This window comes from Lupinus angustifolius, chromosome LG04 (assembly GCF_001865875.1).
Source record: "Lupinus angustifolius cultivar Tanjil chromosome LG04, LupAngTanjil_v1.0, whole genome shotgun sequence".
NCBI classification, from domain to species: Eukaryota; Viridiplantae; Streptophyta; class Magnoliopsida; order Fabales; family Fabaceae; genus Lupinus; species Lupinus angustifolius.
Window position 1 is genome coordinate 15100048 of NC_032012.1, and position 20206 is coordinate 15120253.

The 20206-nt window shown below is 31.4% G+C and overlaps 1 protein-coding gene across 2 annotated transcripts; it reads left to right on the forward strand.

Moving 5' to 3' along the window:
* Positions 14082-19609, forward strand: LOC109345973 (RNA-binding protein BRN1-like). Of its 2 annotated transcripts, none has more exons than XM_019585294.1 (9): positions 14082-14457; positions 14559-14641; positions 16747-16798; positions 16918-17043; positions 17137-17219; positions 18309-18488; positions 18673-18997; positions 19134-19277; positions 19355-19609. In XM_019585294.1, exons 1-9 carry the CDS (start codon positions 14289-14291, stop codon positions 19480-19482), a joined length of 1290 nt encoding a protein of 429 aa, XP_019440839.1. In that variant the 5' UTR covers positions 14082-14288; the 3' UTR covers positions 19483-19609. The 2 variants fall into 2 exon arrangements, with proteins under 2 accessions (XP_019440839.1, XP_019440840.1); XM_019585295.1 differs by having other exon boundaries at positions 17140-17219.

Below are 20206 nucleotides of genomic sequence, written 5' to 3' on the forward strand. Positions count from 1 at the left end.
ATAATAATAATAATAATAATAATAATAATAATAATAATAATAATAATAATAATAATAATAATAATAATAATAATAATAATAATAATAATAATAATAATAATAATAATAATAATAATTTTAAAAGGGCCCTACTCGATCTTGAATTGACCCAGTCCATTTTTGAGGCCGTTGTATGCATTCATGTTGAATGCAAATGCCAATGGATAACAAGTTTCTCTTTAGCTTCAAAGTTGAAAGGCACCCTTTTCTTCATTAATATATATAGAGAGTGATTGAACTGAGAGCCATTTTCAAATAATAAATTATGAGAAAAGTAAATATAGTTCATACAACTTTAAGTCAATGTTATGTATATGAGTGGTTTGTATTAAAGTTGTTATTATTGGACTGAGATTACATGTCCATAATTTTTATGTCATATGTTCCCGACTAATCAAACTTCACATAATATTATTAAAATATTAATTTTTATTTTTATAATTTTTCTTTTTAAATGAGTGAAGCTTTATGATTGACTTAGTATACAAAGTGAGACATGAATGAGGATATGTGATTCCTATATGTTATTATGGGCCCAAGGAGATGAGAAATATCCAATGTGATGCTTCCTCGTTCCCTTCGTCATATCCAAAAAGTAAACGCACTTTACATAACAATTTGATACCCCAAATCGAAAATAAAAGTTGACAACTTTTTTTATTGACCTGAAAGTGAAATTAAATAAAGTGAAAAGAAACTATCAACTATTAATCTTAGTGAGAATGATTCTGATTTTCCACTTGGAGTGAGTATATTACCCATGAAGAAGACTATATGTGATAATCGATGGGTAAAGAATATTCTTCATTTATTTGTTCTAATATTGAACTATTGACATTTCTAAAATAAATTAATTATATATACATAAGTGCAGATTCAAAGAGGGAAATAATATCTTAATAAGTGGAATTATCTTTATATAAGAATATTATCATAGTGTATCTTTAATAATATTGAAAAAACTACTAAAAATGAAAAGAAAATTAGTAACATTCAGAAGAAATGTGACTCCAACTGAAGGAAATGATTTATGTAGTCCGTTGCAAAAATTTAAAATCATATACACTTGTATGAATATTCCTAAAATCCTCAAGAAAAAATATTAATCAAGACCACGATTAATGAAACATGAGACATGTGACTAATAGATGTTGGTTCAAGTGGTACATGTTTGATTCTCCTTAAGCAATGTCTTAGGTTCGAGTTTTGTGGATGGAAAAAATACCGTTTAGAGAGTTAGCCTCACATACCTGTGGATGTTCCCGACTCGAACATAATTGTATTCAGTGCGATAATACCTATAGGAAACCAAAAGATGAGACTTGTGACAATTTTAAATGGTTAGAAGAACTTACTATTAAATTATAGTCCAATATATTTTTCTATCAATTTTACTCCTATGATGAGAGAGTATGAGACAAAATTAAATTTAATATTTAACAAAAAAAATTAAATTTAGTAGATTATACAACTTTATCCTCGATATTTTATTTTAACGTCACAAGCAATATGAGAGAAAACTAAAATAATGTGCGAACATGTAAGATGATTTACCTTCAAAAGAAAAAAAACTAAACAATTCATGTAATATTTTTAAAAAAATTCAAATCATTTTTTAATTCTAAAAAACAAATCAAGATGATCATTATATGTTTAATTTAAATAAAAAGAGATTTACTCTCTCTAAAATTATGGGTGAGCATTGGTCGGGTTGGAATGGGTCAAGGCTGGTCCTTACATTGACTTAAATATTGGTCGGTCATTTTTTTGAACCCGGACCCGGCCCTATACTCGAAGCTAACCTAACCCTAAATATCAATCGAATTAGTCTTTAAACCTGAACCCGACCTTAGACTCTATTAAATATAATACATACTCATCTTATATAAAGTCTTCTCAATGTTATTTATTATTATTAATAGGTTATTTGACATATAGATATAGATATATTATTAATCATATATATATGATGACAAATTAAAGAATCAACGATATTTTTGACAAAAAAATGTCATTACTCTGTATACATTTGAATAGAGACACATATAAACATATCATTGATTGACCATGGGACGAGTCGGGTCGTGTTTGGTCCCGAACCACCCTAAATATTGATCAGGTCTAACTTTTGAACCCGAATTCGATCCTAGACCCGATAAGAATCGACCCTATTCAAACTTGGTCATGATCGGGCCATACCTAATGAGCGGGTAGGGTCGGGTCTTGCTCACACCCCTATTAAATATTATATCTTTCAGCCCATGGTTGGAATTTGAACATATATCAAAACATTGACCTCTCGACTGGGGATGTCAATGAAAACCGAACCTGTGGGTACCCGACCAAACCGAAACCAAATTTAACGGGGAGACCCGTTGTGATTAGGTTTGGATTCAGGTAAAATATGATCCCAATTTTTGGGTTCGGGTTTGGTACAGTTAATGCACACCATGAATGAACCCATTAGACAAAACATTTACGTTATCAACTAGAGCCATCATTTTCTCCTCATCTTCACTTAACTCCAAATGAAGGAAAAGATGAATTCATCCAAAATAAGGGAGATCATATTACTGCTGACTTTCAAATAATTGTTATTTCCTTGGTACATAATCTTATGTGACATATATGATAATGGAGAATCAACTACATTTTGTCCTACTTAAAATTCTCTAAACATAAACATTGCAAGGCTCTTGTATATCTAGCATATTCATATTGTATGATTTTGAGTATTAGTATTGGAATAAAAAGTTGATTGTGCTATTGAGAAAATTAAAAAAAGTTCACTTTCTTTCATCCTTGTTATCCCCTTGGTTAAAAAACTACACGTTGTTTCTCTATTCTAAAGTCTTGCATTCGACAAAATCATCTAAACCATCTCATTCCCGATTTCCTTCCCATTTTAAATCAATTTCTCCTGGTAGCATTTGACTCAGCTCTTTTCATTATATATCGTTTCTTGAGCATGTTAATAATATATTCGAATGCAATACAGAGTGCACATTTCCATACTTTGTTGTCATTTCCCAAGAATACAAGCATTGCTTATACTGTCATTACATTATTCACCATTCATATTTAGTCAACATTCACTATTTAAAAAATAAATACAAATAAATAATTAAAAATATATTGATTGTATATAAATTTTTACAGTAACATTATATATCTATTATACTCAACATATAAGGGATGCCTTGATTTGGTGCAGAAAGTGGTGGTTGTAAATTGTGGGTGCATTTATTTTAGGATAAAATTATGAGTGCAATACTATCTACTTAGTATAAAGATGTGTAAATGATCATTATTATTTGTTTATATTATTGATATTCAAAAGTAGTCAATCATGACTATATGAATGATATATGATATAATGACAATATAAAAATTCTTAAATGATCAATTAATATATATTTTTTCCTCAAACATTATATCTTCTTTAGAAATAAATTTAAATTATGAAAGAAAAAAATATATGCACTGACAATATAAAAATGTAATACATTGTGAGTCCATAATCTATCATTCATTTTCAGTTATCATTGACTCTTCAAAAAAATTAATATCAATAAATGATGGATAATGTACTGACAATACATAAATCTTTATACTGATAATACATAGATATTAAACTCTTAAAAAAATGTTCTAACAATATAAAATAAACATACATCTCTTTCAATGTATAAAATTGACTTAAGCACACATGCAAATTTTTAAAGTTTTTTTTTGTATCGCTCATATTATAGATAATGAACTAATCCTTCTTGAAAGTATACGACTATATTTCTTAATAAGTGTTGCTCAAAGAAATACAACTTTTTATGACGGAGAGAATTCTTAGATTTACTGATTTTAGAAAAATATACAGTTATTCTTCTATTTATTATGGCATAAATAAGTTTATTCATCATAGACACACAAATCAAAATAGATTACTTTAAAATATTGTTTTCAAGAGTGTTATTAATATCGTACTGGTCATCAAACCAGTTAGGGTATTGGTATTATGGTATAATGGTTCAATCAGTGGTTTACTAATTAAACCACATACCGACAAAATTAGATATACGTATATCAGATATTAACAGTAATGTTGAAAAATCACTAAAAAATAATATTTGTTTTATTTTCATTAAAAATTAAATTTTAAATAAAAACCGGTCGTTATGACCGATTTTATCCAATTTTGACCAGCATGATTGCATGTGTAACACCGTAAATTTTTTGTTTATGTTTTATTAATTATTTATTTTATCAACGATTAATTTTATAAATTAATTGGTATGATTTAGGCTAAACCATAGTTGAGTGTTAATATTGTTTTGTGATTTTCTATTTTGTGGTAAATTTTCATAATTTTATGTGACGAAATGTTTTTGAGTTGCTGTCGGGCCCAAATTAGCCTGAATTCGGTCCAATAACATGTTTTTGAGTTCCATAACTCGGAATCGAATTCTGATTGCTCTATTGGCTTCGAAATATTATTTCGAGTCAAGATAGACATCAAGTTCGTTCAGAACATATTTCTAAATATTTTTCACTCCAAAATCCGTGTTTCGAAGTTCTAACTATAAACCGAAATTGAGAGATTTTTAATATCCGACCGGGTATTAGCCAAAAATATTTGGGCATGGTTTAATCGAGAATGTATCATCAAAAAGATCACATCACTTTCATATAAGAGGCTTGTTTGTTGAACAAACAAAAGTACAAATCATCTTACACAAAATCTCTTAAATCACTCATCTACCTCTTACATAATCAACTTTTTGGAAGAAATCATTGGTCTTTACCCACTCCAAAATCTGATTTCTCTCTTTAAGGAGCCAAACCCTAGCTTAGAAAAAACCCTTGGCATTTCAAACTCTTTCTTCTCTTTGCATTCTCTAAGAACTCTCAAGGTAGTTCTTTATGGTTTTTCATTTTGATTTCTTCATCTCTTAACATCTAACCATTAGATGTTTATGAAATTTTAGTATGATGTTTATATATATGTTATGAACATTTTCAATCATTGAAATGTTCTAATAATCTTCCCATCTCTTTTTATGTTCAAAACTTCAAATAGATATTTTCTTGAACTTAGAAACTATTTTGAAACCATGAACTCTTTGTGTTCATGGGGTTGTTTTTAATGTTTAGAAAGTTTATATGCTTGTTGGTATTTGAACATGGTTAAAGGTGATGGTTGTACATCAAAGGAGCCTTTAAGGAGATTTCCTAACCATGCAAAGTTTGGACTTTTCCACTTGTTTTTGGCTTGAAAACCCATAGCCTTGCACAAGTTTAGATTAGTATATTTTTAATGTTGAAGTTTGATTTTGTTTCAAAGGGGATGATTTGTTATCAAATGAAAATTTAAAGTGTTTAATAATAAGTTGAAGGATCAAAACTTTCCTTAGCATTAGGTCTAAATCATGGCCTATATGTGTTTAGGAAAAATTTAGTTTCTAACTTTGAAATCCAAAATGTTTATGGATGAGTTTTGTGAAAAAATGTTGTTTTAAAATATTATGAGTTAAAATTTGGTTAGTAAATGATATTCTTTGACTTCCAAGTTCAAGTAATGATTTAGAATAAAAGATGACTTATAAAAGTCTTGATTTTATAAACTTAAAGTGTTATGAAGTAAAAGATGATTGATTTGTTATAAGATGAACATTGATAAGGTAAGCTTACTTTAATGTGGTAAGTGTAACTGAAGAAATGATGATTTAAATGTTGTTTAAGTATGAGATCAACATTATCAAGAATGTGTTGAAATGACCATAGGAACCTATTATGCAAAATATGAAATCTACTTAAGATGACTTACTTTAAAGTGGTAAGATCAACATGAGAGATATGGATTTGAAAGTGTGGCCTTAGATTATGAAACTTGCCTTAAAATGATGAAGTATGACTTAAAAAGATTCCATGAAAATATAAATCTATGAGGTGATAAAAGTGTAAACTTTATTAAAAACTTATCTTGAAAAACGTTGGAAATCGGGAACAGCACTTTCGATGATAAAGGATGGTTCAAAAACATAAATCTTGGACCGGATGGATGAAAATCGTTGAGTTCATAAATGGATTAAAGTGTTAAACAATGTTTTTACTTTAGGGTTATCATGTAAAATTTGATTCGTAAATCACTAAATTGTTTTTATGTGTTTAATTTGGAAGCTTTCGAAGTTGGACGATCAACCCACTCTCTCGTAAAGGAAATCAAGCACGCAACAACCTAAGGTGGGGGAGAATACATCGTGACATAGTGATGTCTGAATATGACACCCGGATCTCCTAAACTATCTCAAAAGTTTGGAGTTATATTTGTGTCTTAAGAAAACCCGTACTTAATCAAATATTTGCGTGCATAGATTTTGTACGGATACTTTCTTAAGTTGTATGCTTAGGATAGCTTAAAATATCAAGTATTGTGCTAGTTATCCATGAAGGAACACCACTCAAGAAACTAAAATGCATAGGGATCAAAAACATCAGAGAGTTTCGACCCAGTAGAGCAAAAGGGCGAGGAAAATGGTCCTCGGAACTGGACCACCTCGCCCGGGTGAGCTAGCCTCGCCTAGGCGAGGGAGAGGCATGAGATGAGGCCCAATTTGGTGTCTGGGCGAGTCAGACTCGCTTGGGCGAGCGTTTCTCGCCTGAACGAGGGCGAGACAGCCTATTTTGAGTGTTTTTGGCGCCCGGGCGCCCGTACCTCGCTTGGGCAAGAACCTGACAGGTATATTGACCAATTTTTGATGGATTTGTCGCTTAAGCAACAGTCCCTCGCTTGGGCGAGAATCGGGAAGAGAATTGAGTCTGTTTTGGTGAGTTCGTCGCTTGAGCGACATTTTCTCGCTTGAGTGAGAGATATACAATATTTTTTACTGTTTCTGATTGTTTGTTTGCTTAGGAAATTGCCTTAGCTTGGGTGTGAAGTGTATATACACTTGGGAAAGACTATGACTTAGATGATTGAGTCTGGTGCCCAAAATTGACAAACTTATATGAGTACCTTTGTTCTTGCGCCTATTTAGGGCAAGGTTTCCGACTATGATGTCGTGATTAGGGCAATGCCCAAAAAGGATTACATGATACCATGCAGCAAGGTCGTCTGGCCGTAAGAGACTTGGTCATGTGGTCATCTAGGATATTCAGCGATGGTTCGTAGTGGTAAGGATGTTAGTCCTCTATTACGTGATGACGGAAGATCGGGTCCAACATGAAGCATTCCTTTGGGAGATGTCTTAGGTTGAGCTGGTCATATAAAATAATGATTAAAAGATTAAATTGGCTAACTTCGGTTAGTGTGCATACTCATTATGGATAATGAAGTAGTGGAGAGAAAATTTACGGGAGACAAACGAGCCCCGAGATGTTGAGAGGGACGGTGATGGCGGTGATTCGTTAGCAAAGTATTGAGGGTAAGTCTAAGTGAGATGAGTCCCTTGTATTCTTGGATGAGGTATTCTGTTGGATCGGATAGTTCTCACAGCGCAAACTAGGCGATCTCTGACAACCTCTCTTTGTAATCAGGATTGATGAGAGGGATGCCTAGAAAGTATTTGATATGACATTCGTCCTGAAATGGACAGTTCTTTGGAACATATCGATCATATATCCGTGCGAGGAATAGTTTGGTGCGTTCAAATCGGCTTTTTATGAGACCTAACTCTCGGTTATTTCCGAATAGTTTATTGGGAGGATATTGGTGTAAGGATGGATGAAATAAACATAGCATTCATACATTGAGCTCGTGGATATTAATCCTCATGGTTTGAGTTATAATGTCATTCATCACTTGCATTTATGTATGTGATATGTATTGTGTATGTTATGCATGTCTGTCTGGATGTAATATTCTGTGTAATTTCACGCCGTCAATGAGTAATATTCATTAGATGTCTTACTCCCTCTTCTTTCTACTTGTCTTCTATTCGCGTTTGTTCATATGGATCGTTCGGTCGAAATTTTGAGTTACCGCTTTTCGATGTCCCAAGAGGGGGCGTGGAGGATTGAGGGAAATCGTTATACCTACACAGGCCCTTGTGCTTTTTGATTAGTGTACCTGTGTAGGGTATTTATTTTGCGAGTAGTTTTATTTGGGCGACGATTAGGATTTCGCCTTATACTTCGTACCAACATTTTATGATATTCTAATGAAGTATGATTCGAAGTTATATTGAGTTATTTTTTATTACCATTAGGTAATGATTTTTTATTTTCCGCATTGTATGTTATTTAAAATGATGTTCCAAAAATGAAATGAATATAAGAAAATACACAGGCCCTTGTGCTTTTTGATTAGTGTACCTGTGTAGGGTATTTATTTTGTGAGTAGTTTTATTTGGGCGACGATTAGGATTTTAACTTGTACTTCGTACCAACATTTTATGATATTCTAATGAAGTATGATTCGAAGTTATATTAAGTTATTTTTATTACCATTAGGTAATGATTTTTGTATGGCTTTATTATTCAAACAAAAAAAATCTTATATGGCTTTATTATTCAAACAAAAAAAATTTACCCATTTTTGAGCAAGATTTTCGGAGTAATTTTTGGGGCGTTACAGCATGACCAGTATAGTTATTGTACTATATTAGTATTGAGACTGGTTCACTAGTTGAACCGCTCGGCGCAAACCACTTTTTATAACAATGCTTTCCAAAGTGCTAATTAAAACTAATCTCTTCTGAATGTTAATTAATTGGTTTACGATACTTAAGTTGATACCATGTACTCGAGTAGAGAGAGGAAGATGTCAACATTCACTAATTGAAGCATATTTTATATCCTACAATGTGTACACTTTATGTATTGTAAGATGTGATTGATCATAAAAATACTTAATAAATAAACTTTTAACTTAAATAATTTTTTGAGTAAATGACATTGATATCCCTTCAGTTTTAGCGAAATTACACAAACCACCTAACACTTTTTTACACCTACACAAACTCCCTAATTTTTATACTTTGATTACATTGACCACCCCTAAACTATAAGTAAGTGTAATCTTTGAAACAAAAAAATGTGATAAATGCAATTAAGTTAACCAAAACATGATATATTGTGGAAACAAATCCAAATAATATATGAGTCAATATCTCTTTATTATTAGAAGTGCGTTCAATTGATTCAATATCCATGAACCTAGAAAATAAAGTTGAAAGTCCAGTTTTGATTGTTGTGTTATAACATAAAACATAATTGGTGAAGGAGAATTAATCTTTTTTTATTTATTGAGCATGTTGTTCATTTTGATGACTTTTACACTTATTTCTCATGTAGGGATGGTCAGTGAACAAAACTATAAAAATTAGGGGGTTTGTGTATGTGTAGAAAAGTGAGAGATGGTTTATGTAATTTCACTAAAACTCAGGAAATGTCAATATAATTTACTCTAATTTTTTCAACCAATCACAATTTATGATAGTTAGAGCCACATTATATGAGATAAGATGCTCCCTTCACCAACTAGCTATTTGCGCTATCTTGGCAAGACAGTCTGGCACATTTATCTATGTACATCATTTTTCTCGCTTGCTACATTATTTCTTCTTTACCTTAAATTAATATATTGTTAATTAGATTATTTAATGGATTTAATATGTATATATCGACAATATAATTGTTTTTTATAGTGTGATTGAATTATCCATCATTTATATATTAATCATTATTGACTCTCAAACAAAAATAGTGCAAATCAATAATAAATGATGTGTTAATAATATAAAATTTTTTACACTAATCATGCGTACATTTTAAACTCTTATTAATTATTCATAATAAAATAATATGTAATAAATGCTTAACCGTGTTATTTTATTTTATTACAATAATTACAAATGAGATGTTGGTATAGTGATATAAGATATTACTGGATCTTTAGATATTATATAATATCAAAAGTTAAATGTCCGACTCATGAAAATGATATTTGTTGGAAGGGACAATAACATACCTAAAAAGGTTTAGTAAATTATTATAATAAATGCAATAAAATATTTTTATAGCGAAAATGATATTTTATCCTATGAGTAAAGAATCAATCTATTTCTGAATACGTAATTATCACTCTAAACAAGTATTATTTTAAAAAATCGAATATTTGACATTTGTCCTAATACGACACTAAGAATCCATTATAGTCTTAAATCATTAGTTCAACATCTTGTTAATATTGTTTGCAAATTATTTAATATTTTATTATATATGTATTGCAATATATTTTTATTTACATATTTTACAATTAACCATATTATTTTTGTTTAAGAGTTAATTGTAATTAATATGTAAATAAAAAATAATGCACACATGATTCATAAAATTGTTACCTTACGATGTATATATATTAATCTTATTATTTAAGGGTGTATATTAATGAACTATCAATATAAGATTTATACATAACTATTACATTATTCATCATTCATTTATGTTATTTTTTTTAAAAAGTTGATGGAGATTAAAATACATATTACATGACAAACTAATAGTGTTTTTTCTCATTATTTAAATGTCCCTTATTAGTTCATCCACACTGACTTTCTATTGTCATTAAATCAAATCAGGTTAGATTAGAATTTTATGTTGAAACTTTCATATGTGTGCTAATATTTTCAAGTTTTTTTTAATATAACACACTATTCGTCATCTATATGTTACTTTTAATTTAAGACTTAATAATAGTAAGACCACAAATTGGAAAATTAATATAGATAATATAAATGTTTTTTACACAACAATGCAGACCTTGTAATATTATATTTCATATGTTTGAACATTTATTATTCATTGAGATCAATGTGGATTTGATTTTTCCTAGTCACGTTTATTTTCCCTTCAATTTGAAATTTACTTGTTATGTAAACATTACTTTTAAAAAACGTGGACGTTATTTTTTTTCTTGCAAGACTTTCAAGGCATAGCCCATGTGTGTTTTGAGTAGGAAGGTACATTTTTTCAATATAAAATTGAGGACTGAAATAGTTTAATTTTTGGTATTACCAAGATTATTCTTTTCCCATAAATGTCATACTAAGAAATTAAATACTTAATTTTTTTGTCTTTTTGGATATCTAACAGAATCTTACATTACTACATCAACACCTTATTGATTGAAATAGTTTATGAAACTCAGTGTTATTAATATCTACCGATCATCAAATCGGTTAGGATACTGATATAATGATATAACGGATCACCGACGATTCATTAATTAAACTGCATACTGATAAAATTAGATGTACATATATAACATATTAACATTAATGTTGATGTATAGCTCAGTTGGTAGAGCATTGGGCTTTTAACCTAATGGTCACGGGTTCAAGTCCTACTATACCCAAACAAACTTACCTTACACAATACCTATTCATTAATAAGGATGCTTAATAACGTTCAAAGATCACCCTTTAAGTGAGAAGGGGGTGAGGTTAAGGAGTAGTATAAGAGTGGCTTAGTCATCATTAGGTCTCTCCTTATTTTATTCATTCTATAGGGCGGGGTTGCATAATTTTTTTTATTTTCATTAAAAAATTAAGTTTAAATAAAAATCGGTTAGTATGACCAGTACGGTTCAATTGAAAATCGGTTGGTGTGACTGATATAATTATTATACCATATCTGTATTGAGACCGGTTTAACAGTTGAACCTGCTGACACGAACCAATTTTTACAACACTGATCAAACCAATGATGAATGATGCATGGGACCTCTGCACATTATGTTTCACACAGTCCTTTGGAGAAATCAAAGGTTTGAGAAAATTACATCAGATAAGGGAGCAATTTGTAATGATCAAGTTGAATTGACGTCTTCCCTTTCCAAAATTGTTAAACTGTTGACGGAGCTAGAAGAGGAATGGTTTTAATTAACAGAAAAAAAAAAGTTATACGGTGTATGAGTTTTATATACTCTTATGATATTATTCATCATTAATGTTTAATCGTTATTGATTTTTTTTTAAAACAGTACAAATAAATTATGGATAATATATAATTTGTGTATAAATCTTTAAACCAACATTACATAAATATTGTAGCTATAACTTGAAGTCTCGTAATCAACATTTGGATTTTAACCGAAAAATCTACTCTCCCCCAAATTGTTTATGTTTAACGTCTTGTGATTTGAAAAAAATAATTATTATTATTATATTTCATAATGTAATATTTTCTTGTTACAATGTAAAGAAGTTAGCACGTCTAGTGGTGTATGGCCTTACTAGATTACTAAATGATTAAAATATCAAGAGTTTGATTCCCGAGAGCAACACTTGTTGAAAGAGATAAATATATACCTAAAATAAATTAATTCCTTATACAAAAGGTGAGAGAATATCATTGGTAGTACAAAAAATGCTACTTATACAAGCTTCCAAGTATGACAAAGGAATAAGAAGTAATAAGGTTTTGTTTATTTTAACAAAACTCAATTTGCATTTTCAAATATTCTTATCCTCTTCACTTCAAAAACTATCAGTCCTAGTCTACTATTCATCACCCTATTTATTATTATAATAAATTATTACCACTCACCAATTTAGGTTGAAACTAGAGAAATGTTTGGAATAATTATTAATTTTATTTTAAACTTGTATGTTATTACAAATGTTTCCTTGTAATCTATTAGTAATTTGAGGGTGAGATTAGATACAAAGTTGACCGTCTTCTGATTTTGAGGTTATATATTCAAATCTCAAAAAACTCCTTATTTTTTGTATGTGAATATTATACCTCACTGCTTTTAACAAGAGTTATATATTATATATACAACTTAATAGTTTTACCTAATTTAACAAATTGATACATAAATATTTGTTTTTAAAAATAAATCAGTAAATAAGTTTAATTAATCTCAAAATGTACAATTTAAAGTCAGTTTGTTTATATCATAGAGATTTGATAAAGTTTTACTTTGATATGCAATTGTCAATCACAACCTTTGCTATATGTATAATGGTTCTATCTTTGCTATCCCACTTTTTTGTACCATTTAATATACTAGGAGATATGATTAACTAGAAAAATATTTAATAATTATAATTTTAACTTAAATAATTTTTTCAACCAATCGGAGGTAATGATATATTGAGTGATACAAAAAGTGGGACAACAGATATGTTTCCATGTATAATATCAAACACATATGCATGCTTTTGACATATGTCAGTGTTTTAAATTGTGGTTATGTTCACAATTATTGCGGTTATTGTGTCTGTTTGCGATATGGATTGCAGACATTGTGGTGTAAATTATTTTATGAGTAAAAAATATTTTTAAAATTGATACAGTTTGATGCAGTCCAAATATGACCCAATGCTATTGCGTTGATGCCCGATGTAGCTGCATTATTCTGGTTCAGTATTACACCGCAATTAGAATGTAATGACTGTAACCATAATTTTGCGGCCGCATCACATGATGAGATCCACAATTTAAAATACTAACAAATCTTATTGTCCTACTTAGAAAATAAAGAGAGAAATCCAATAGGAAACTAAGAATGTAAAAAAAGTTTGAAAAGCATGCAACTTTCATATAAGTCACAACTTATATGAAAAGTTTGTAGTAACACATTGATATTACACTCTCTGGTAACAAGATTTGGCTCTGACTTCCTAAATCTAAAAGGACAAATAAATAAGGACATATATTGTTCTTATCTCAAATAAATTAGAATATTATTTTTTTGTTTTTAAAATTATTTTTTTATTTATATGATAATATCGAATTGGTTTTAGATCATGAATTAAACACTATTTAACACAAATGATATCTGTCCAATAAATAGAGTTCATATATTTATTAATTTTCATCCGAAGATATTAAAACCGATTGTTTTTTCTCTTCTACAAAGTCTAATCATTTCTCCTTTTCTCTTCAAGTAGAGTCGTTGGGAGAGTGAAGAATTAATGAAGTGTATATGATATGAGCAGCACTAGTGGCATAACAGTAAAAAAGCAGAAAAACCAGCCGTTAGTTAAAGTATTTTAATAATTAAAATCCAAATTATTATTCATTGAATTTAAGTTGAAGATCCAACTTGTCCAGAAAATTCCCCAATTTACCCGCAACGACCCCAACCATACCCAAATCTCACACAACAAAAAAAGGAGCAAACTTTTCCATACCCAGAAAAGAAACACTGACACATAAAAGAAGAAGAAGAAGAAAGAAAGAAAGAGAAAGTGAAAAAACAGTGTAAGTAATTGAAGCACATTATTATTAATCAGTTACTAATAATGTCGGAAATGAAAGAAGAGAATAAATCTAACGAGGAAAGTGTGAAACTGTTCGTGGGTCAAGTACCAAAACACATGACCGAAGATGAATTAGTTACAATGTTCAAAGAGTTTGTGTTAGTTGAACAAGTCAACATTATCAAGGACAAAGCCACACGCGCCTCCAGAGGTGTTTATCCCACTCTCTCTCTCTCTCTCTATAACTGCTTTTACTTGATTTCTAAGATTCGTGTTATTAAGTGTCTCATTGTAGCTTTGATTTGTTCGTAGGTTGTTGTTTCTTGATTTGTCCGTCGAGGGAAGAAGCGGATAAGGCAGTTGATGCATATCATAATAAGAAAACTCTACCAGGGGTTCGTTAAATCTTCATGCTACATCCTAGTTTTTATTTTGTAATTTTATTTTTAATAATAATGTTGATACTCGAGAGCATAGTTACACCGTACCTGTTCTGGTAGGCTGTACATACACTCGGTTCTGGTATGTTGTACTAGTTCTAGTATGATGTTAAGGTTTTGATAGTTTTGGTATGCCGTACTGGTTCTGGTATGTTGTCTGCGGATTATACCGGTTTGTCATTTTTTACATTATTATCATAGGATTTACTTTATTACAAACTGATGGGACTTAAGCGTGGGAGAGTCACTTAAGTACTACATTGAATTTGTTATTCTACTCAATTTGTGCCTCCTAATATTGCCGCCCCCTTTAAGAGCCAACGTCCGCAGCGGCTTTCACTCTATTTGGTATTGATCCGATGATAGCCTTTTATCTTTTAGCGGCTTCACTCACCTACCAGTATTCAGTAACGTACCTTAATCCAACTTATAGGTAGCCCTTTCCATGAGGTAACTCTCAATGAAAGCACCAATGATGGGACTTAAGCATATGAGGAGAGCTCAACCCAAAAGACTAGTCTATTAGGTGAGAGAGCCTCATGGCTTAAGTACCACATTGAGCGCTATTCTACTCAGTGTGAGACTCCTAACACGAACCTTCGTCATTTTTTACATTATTATCATATTTACTTTATGACGAACCTTTTTTACATTATTATTAGTATAAGACTAATTTGCAACTAGCCTGGTATGTGATATGTCGTATTCGTTACGTGGTAAGTATGGAAACGAGAGAACAGTGACTCTGTTTGATTGAATGGTAATGCAGTGGAATCGGGGAAAAATGTTTGGACAGATATAATGGAACATTCACATATCCTATTTTGGTGCAGAGTAGGTCTACTTTGTGTAAATGGGAGTGCAAGTGTTACAATAGAGTTGAGAGGGAAAAATGGTTGTTGCTATAATCATCTACACCTTGTAATGACTGTCATAAATGAGCAAGAAAATGTGTCTAAGTTTAGCAATACATGGGATAATGTTACAGTTGAATCAACTTACTTAAAGCACTATGGTGTGTTTTTCCCATGTAAGTACCATCATATAACATTATCAATACACTTGCTTGAGAGAGTGTGTTTGCCCCTACTCTCATAGTTTTCCACATTGTGATGTTTCTTGAGTTTTATTGTAAGTAATTAAGTATCGACATTGGTCATTGGAAACCATGTCTAGTTTGTATCGAGTCCCTCTAGGAAGGAATAAAGGGGTGAAGTACTGACCATGTGGCAAAAAGATTGGATTCCCCTCAAAATTGTGTGACTTAACTATGAGCAATGTCCAAATTTGTACATTTTGCCTAAGTATTGGTTCGACTTGATCCTAGCCAGACGTAGCCAAGCATGACTAGATCCTGTGTCAAAATATCGAATAGAAATCAGGTTAAGCAAAACTCATCCCAACTCTCGTGTTGTGAGCACCCATCACAAAGCCTTATGGTTTCTGTACCTTAGATCCTTGGGAATTAAAAGTAACATTTGTGACAAACACTTTTCACGTATTATGCTTAAGTTTGGGTTATAAAACATGTTAGAGCTATTAGTTACAATTATATTTCAAGGATCTTCTTCAATAGCTAGCATCCGGGTTTGAGTTAGGCTCAATTATTTCAATATGGTATTAGAGCCTATTCTCGATGTTGGGTCACCCATAAATGTCCCGTTTGGCAAACTGCATGCTCTAGATGTCCAATCTTGGAAGTGATAGGGGTTGTTAAGTGTTAATGCCTTTCACAGTTCAGTATATGAATAAAGAATCATATTAGAATGAATTGGACAACCTTCTCCCTATGATCTAGCTTTGTGGAGTTAGGCTATGTTATTCTAATAGTAAGAATAGGATTTGACAAATTTTATGCCCTATTTATTCCCTTACGATGAGATTGAATACGGAAGAATCTTGCGTAGAAAAACTAACTGTTCAATATTTTGCAATTCAAAGTCAATAATGTAATTATTTAAGAAAAAAGAAAGTTTAAAATTGTGTAAACATGCTTCAATATGATATTACTATTCTCATTCTAATTGGGAAGCATCCTTTTTTTTTGTTGCCGAATTCAGGCCTCTAGTCCATTGCAAGTGAAGTATGCAGATGGCGAGTTGGAAAGACTAGGTATGATATATTTTCATTATTTAGTTGAAAGCATTCTCACGTGCTGGAATTCCTTTGTTATATTGAGGACGCATCTCTTGAACTTCAGAAGTAATTCTTTTTTGGGTCCTTGAACTCAGAACACAAACTCTTCATTGGCATGCTTCCAAAGAATGTTTCTGAAGTTGAAGTCACTGCACTTTTCTCCAATTATGGAACTATAAAGGATTTACAGATTTTAAGAGGTTCTCAGCAAACAAGTAAAGGTGTTGATTTTACGGCCTAATCTATCATTTATTATTTTTGGTCTTGGTGTTGCTCAGCCACAAATCTTTTTTAATCGTTCTCCTATTTTGTAGTAGGTTGTGCATTTTTGAAGTATGAAACCAAAGAACAGGCACTGGCTGCTTTGGAGGCAATTAATGGAAAACATAAAATGGAGGTTAGTGTCTATTAAAACCATCACCTGAATTTTTTACTTTTTTAGTTTGTTAGTAGTGGTGTTGGCTCTGTAATAAAATTAAGTGTTTAAAGAAATTCACCTGTTACTGTATTTTATGAATGGAAGGAAAGGGAAAATCATATTCGAGATACGTGCTGGAACTATATTGTAGCTGATTGATACTATTTGGCAATTCAGTGGTACTATTTATAGCTTTGCTGATGCTGATCTGTACAAAGACTTTGCTGAAACCATGATTGGCTTGGATAGATGATTAATCATTTGTACACAGACAATTTTTTAATTCGATAACATGTTGATTCCTTGTATGTGATAGAATCGACAAATGCATGATTTTAAACTCGATTACAAATTTAGTTGTAAATGGTCTTTGCAGTATTTTGGACCTTCAAGCGGCATTCAGCCACAGAAGTCCTGTTGGTGAGGGATGTGAGCATTTAATCATGATTGTCAGATTTCATTATAGATCCTCAAATACTTGTTATTTCAATTTTAGTCCTTGTATTAGTTTGTAAATCAAAGACTGGCCTTGTTCATTACATTGGCTTGCATAAGATAATGTTCCTGGCCCAGGCTTGACCCATTAACAGGCTTGAACTGAATCTAGGTTTGGAAATGGAAACTCAATTCTGGCTTGTGAGGCTTACTATGTTTTTGCAATAGATGAGCCGAAGCTGAATAAATCTCAAAGTTAGGATTGTTAGGCATGCACAAAAACAGTTTTGTTCATTATACATAATATATGTGAAAATGAAAGCTTGTAAACTTGAATAATGGTTCCTTTGTGAAGTTCCATTAGCATCTCATTTACTCACAACCGATCGGATTAGGATTTACAAAATATATTACATATCATTTTTGGCAATGGCGGACTAATCTTCAAGTGAGATGACTAATCATATACCAAACGTCATCTTGTACCGTGTTTGCATTAGTCAAAGTCATACAATTTTGTTTGATATGTTCTCAACACATACTTGATGAGAATTACCAGTGAGTGATATTGCTAACTCGACAAGTAAATCAATTCAGGCAACTGCTATTTGATATTTGCTTTGTGTTCTATAGGGTTCAAGTGTTCCATTGGTTGTCAAATGGGCTGATACTGAAAAGGAAAGACAAGCTCGGAGAGCTCAGAAAGCACAGTCCGAAGCTTCTAATTTGCCACATGCCGATTCTCAGCATCCTTCATTATTTGGGGCCATGCCAATGGGTTATGTTCCTCCATATAATGGATATGGTTACCAGGTTAGTTATATTGTAATATGCTATGACAACATATGGCATCATTTTTTTCTCAATTCATGCAACTCTTCAATTATAATCATGTCGTCTAGTCAGAAATCGCGGCATTCATGTATTAATGTTTGCTTACCATGCATAACATCTTGATGGAGTTATATGTGCGATGAGAATCATGCTCTCTTAATAGGCTCCTGGAGGTTATGGGATCATGCCATACCGCTTTCCACCAGTGCAGAATCAACCTGGTTTTCATAACATGATACCTCACACGAATCAACGGCCTGATCTCGGCCCCAATATGAACCCGAGAAATTATCCTTTGCATCCTGCAAGTTATGTTGGCTCTTACCCTGCTGTGCCAGGTGTACAACATCCAATGGCATATCCTGGAGGAATGAGTAGTCCAAGACCTATGAATAGTTCTCCTGGTTTCATTTCACCCGCAGGTGGAAATAGCAACTCTTTTACATCTTCAGGCACAGGCAAACATTCCGGTGGTGGTCAGGTTGAAGGTTGTCATCTATAATCTTATTTCCGCTCGATGTCGATAAGATAATTGTGTATTCATTTTAAGACCATTGTTCTCCCTTATAACAAAAAGGCTACTTTGCGATAAAATTCTGCTGATAATTTCATTTTCTGACTTAGGACCACCTGGTGCAAATTTATTTATTTATCACATACCTCAAGAATTCGGAGATGAAGAGCTTGCAACAGCTTTTCAACCATTTGGTAGAGTTGTGAGTGCTAAAGTTTTTGTCGATAAAGCGACCGGAGTTAGCAAATGTTTCGGTAAGCCTAAGGAAAACATATTAATGAATTTGATGGATTTTGGATGAAACTTGGGTCTGATTAATTAACATTTGCAGGGTTTGTTAGTTATGATTCTCCAGAAGCTGCTGAATCTGCCATTAGTGTGATGAATGGATACCAATTAGGAGGTAAGAAATTAAAGGTTCAGCTTAAGAGAAACACCAATCAGAGTAAGCCATACTGATGAAACAGAACAATGGAATTTTGTATAATTTACATTTATTTTATGACCCTTATGTTTGTACAATTTGTAATTTCTGTAACATAAAAGTTCATTTAGACAATGATTATTAATTTGTTGATTTTTCCCTCAGAACTATTATTTGTTTGAATAAATATTAATTTCGGTTCCTCATGTTTTTTGACCTTACCAGTTTAGTCTATCAAAAATTAAAAAATTCAAATAGTCCCAAAAAATTTCAAATATAGGTCAAATTAATTATTTTTAGAGTCATTATTCCCTATCAGATTTTATAAAGATGTTAAAAAAGATTAATTTGACTCACATTTAAAATATTTTAGATCATATTGAGTTTTTAATTTTTTCAGGACGAAATTGTTAAAATCGAAAAACATAAGGGATTGAAATGAATATTAACTCTTTATTGATTTATAGGTAAAGAGGGATCACACCAACCACCATCTCTAGTTGAGCCTGTTAGCCAGTTGGCTGCAGCATGAACTTCATATTATCATATTCACGGATTCAAATAAAAAGTAAATATGTAGTTATAAAATAACAAAATAAGTGGGGTGATAGATTAATTAATTTTAATTATGTTATAACAAAATTTAAACATGACGGGTCAGGTAAAAAAATGGACAGAATGTGTACTTTGAATATTTAGAACAAAAACCGAAAGGTTTCTTCTAAATATCATACACTCTCGTAGTTTGATTCCCTCTAT

Bases quoted from the DNA above. Each gene is read 5' to 3' on its own strand.
- LOC109345973 (XM_019585294.1), top strand. From the start codon at position 14,289: ATGTCGGAAATGAAAGAAGAGAATAAATCTAACGAGGAAAGTGTGAAA. The intron at 18,489-18,672 runs GTTAGTTATATT...CTCTCTTAATAG, and splicing joins ATAATGGATATGGTTACCAG to GCTCCTGGAGGTTATGGGAT. The intron at 18,998-19,133 runs GTTGTCATCTAT...TTTCTGACTTAG, and splicing joins CGGTGGTGGTCAGGTTGAAG to GACCACCTGGTGCAAATTTA.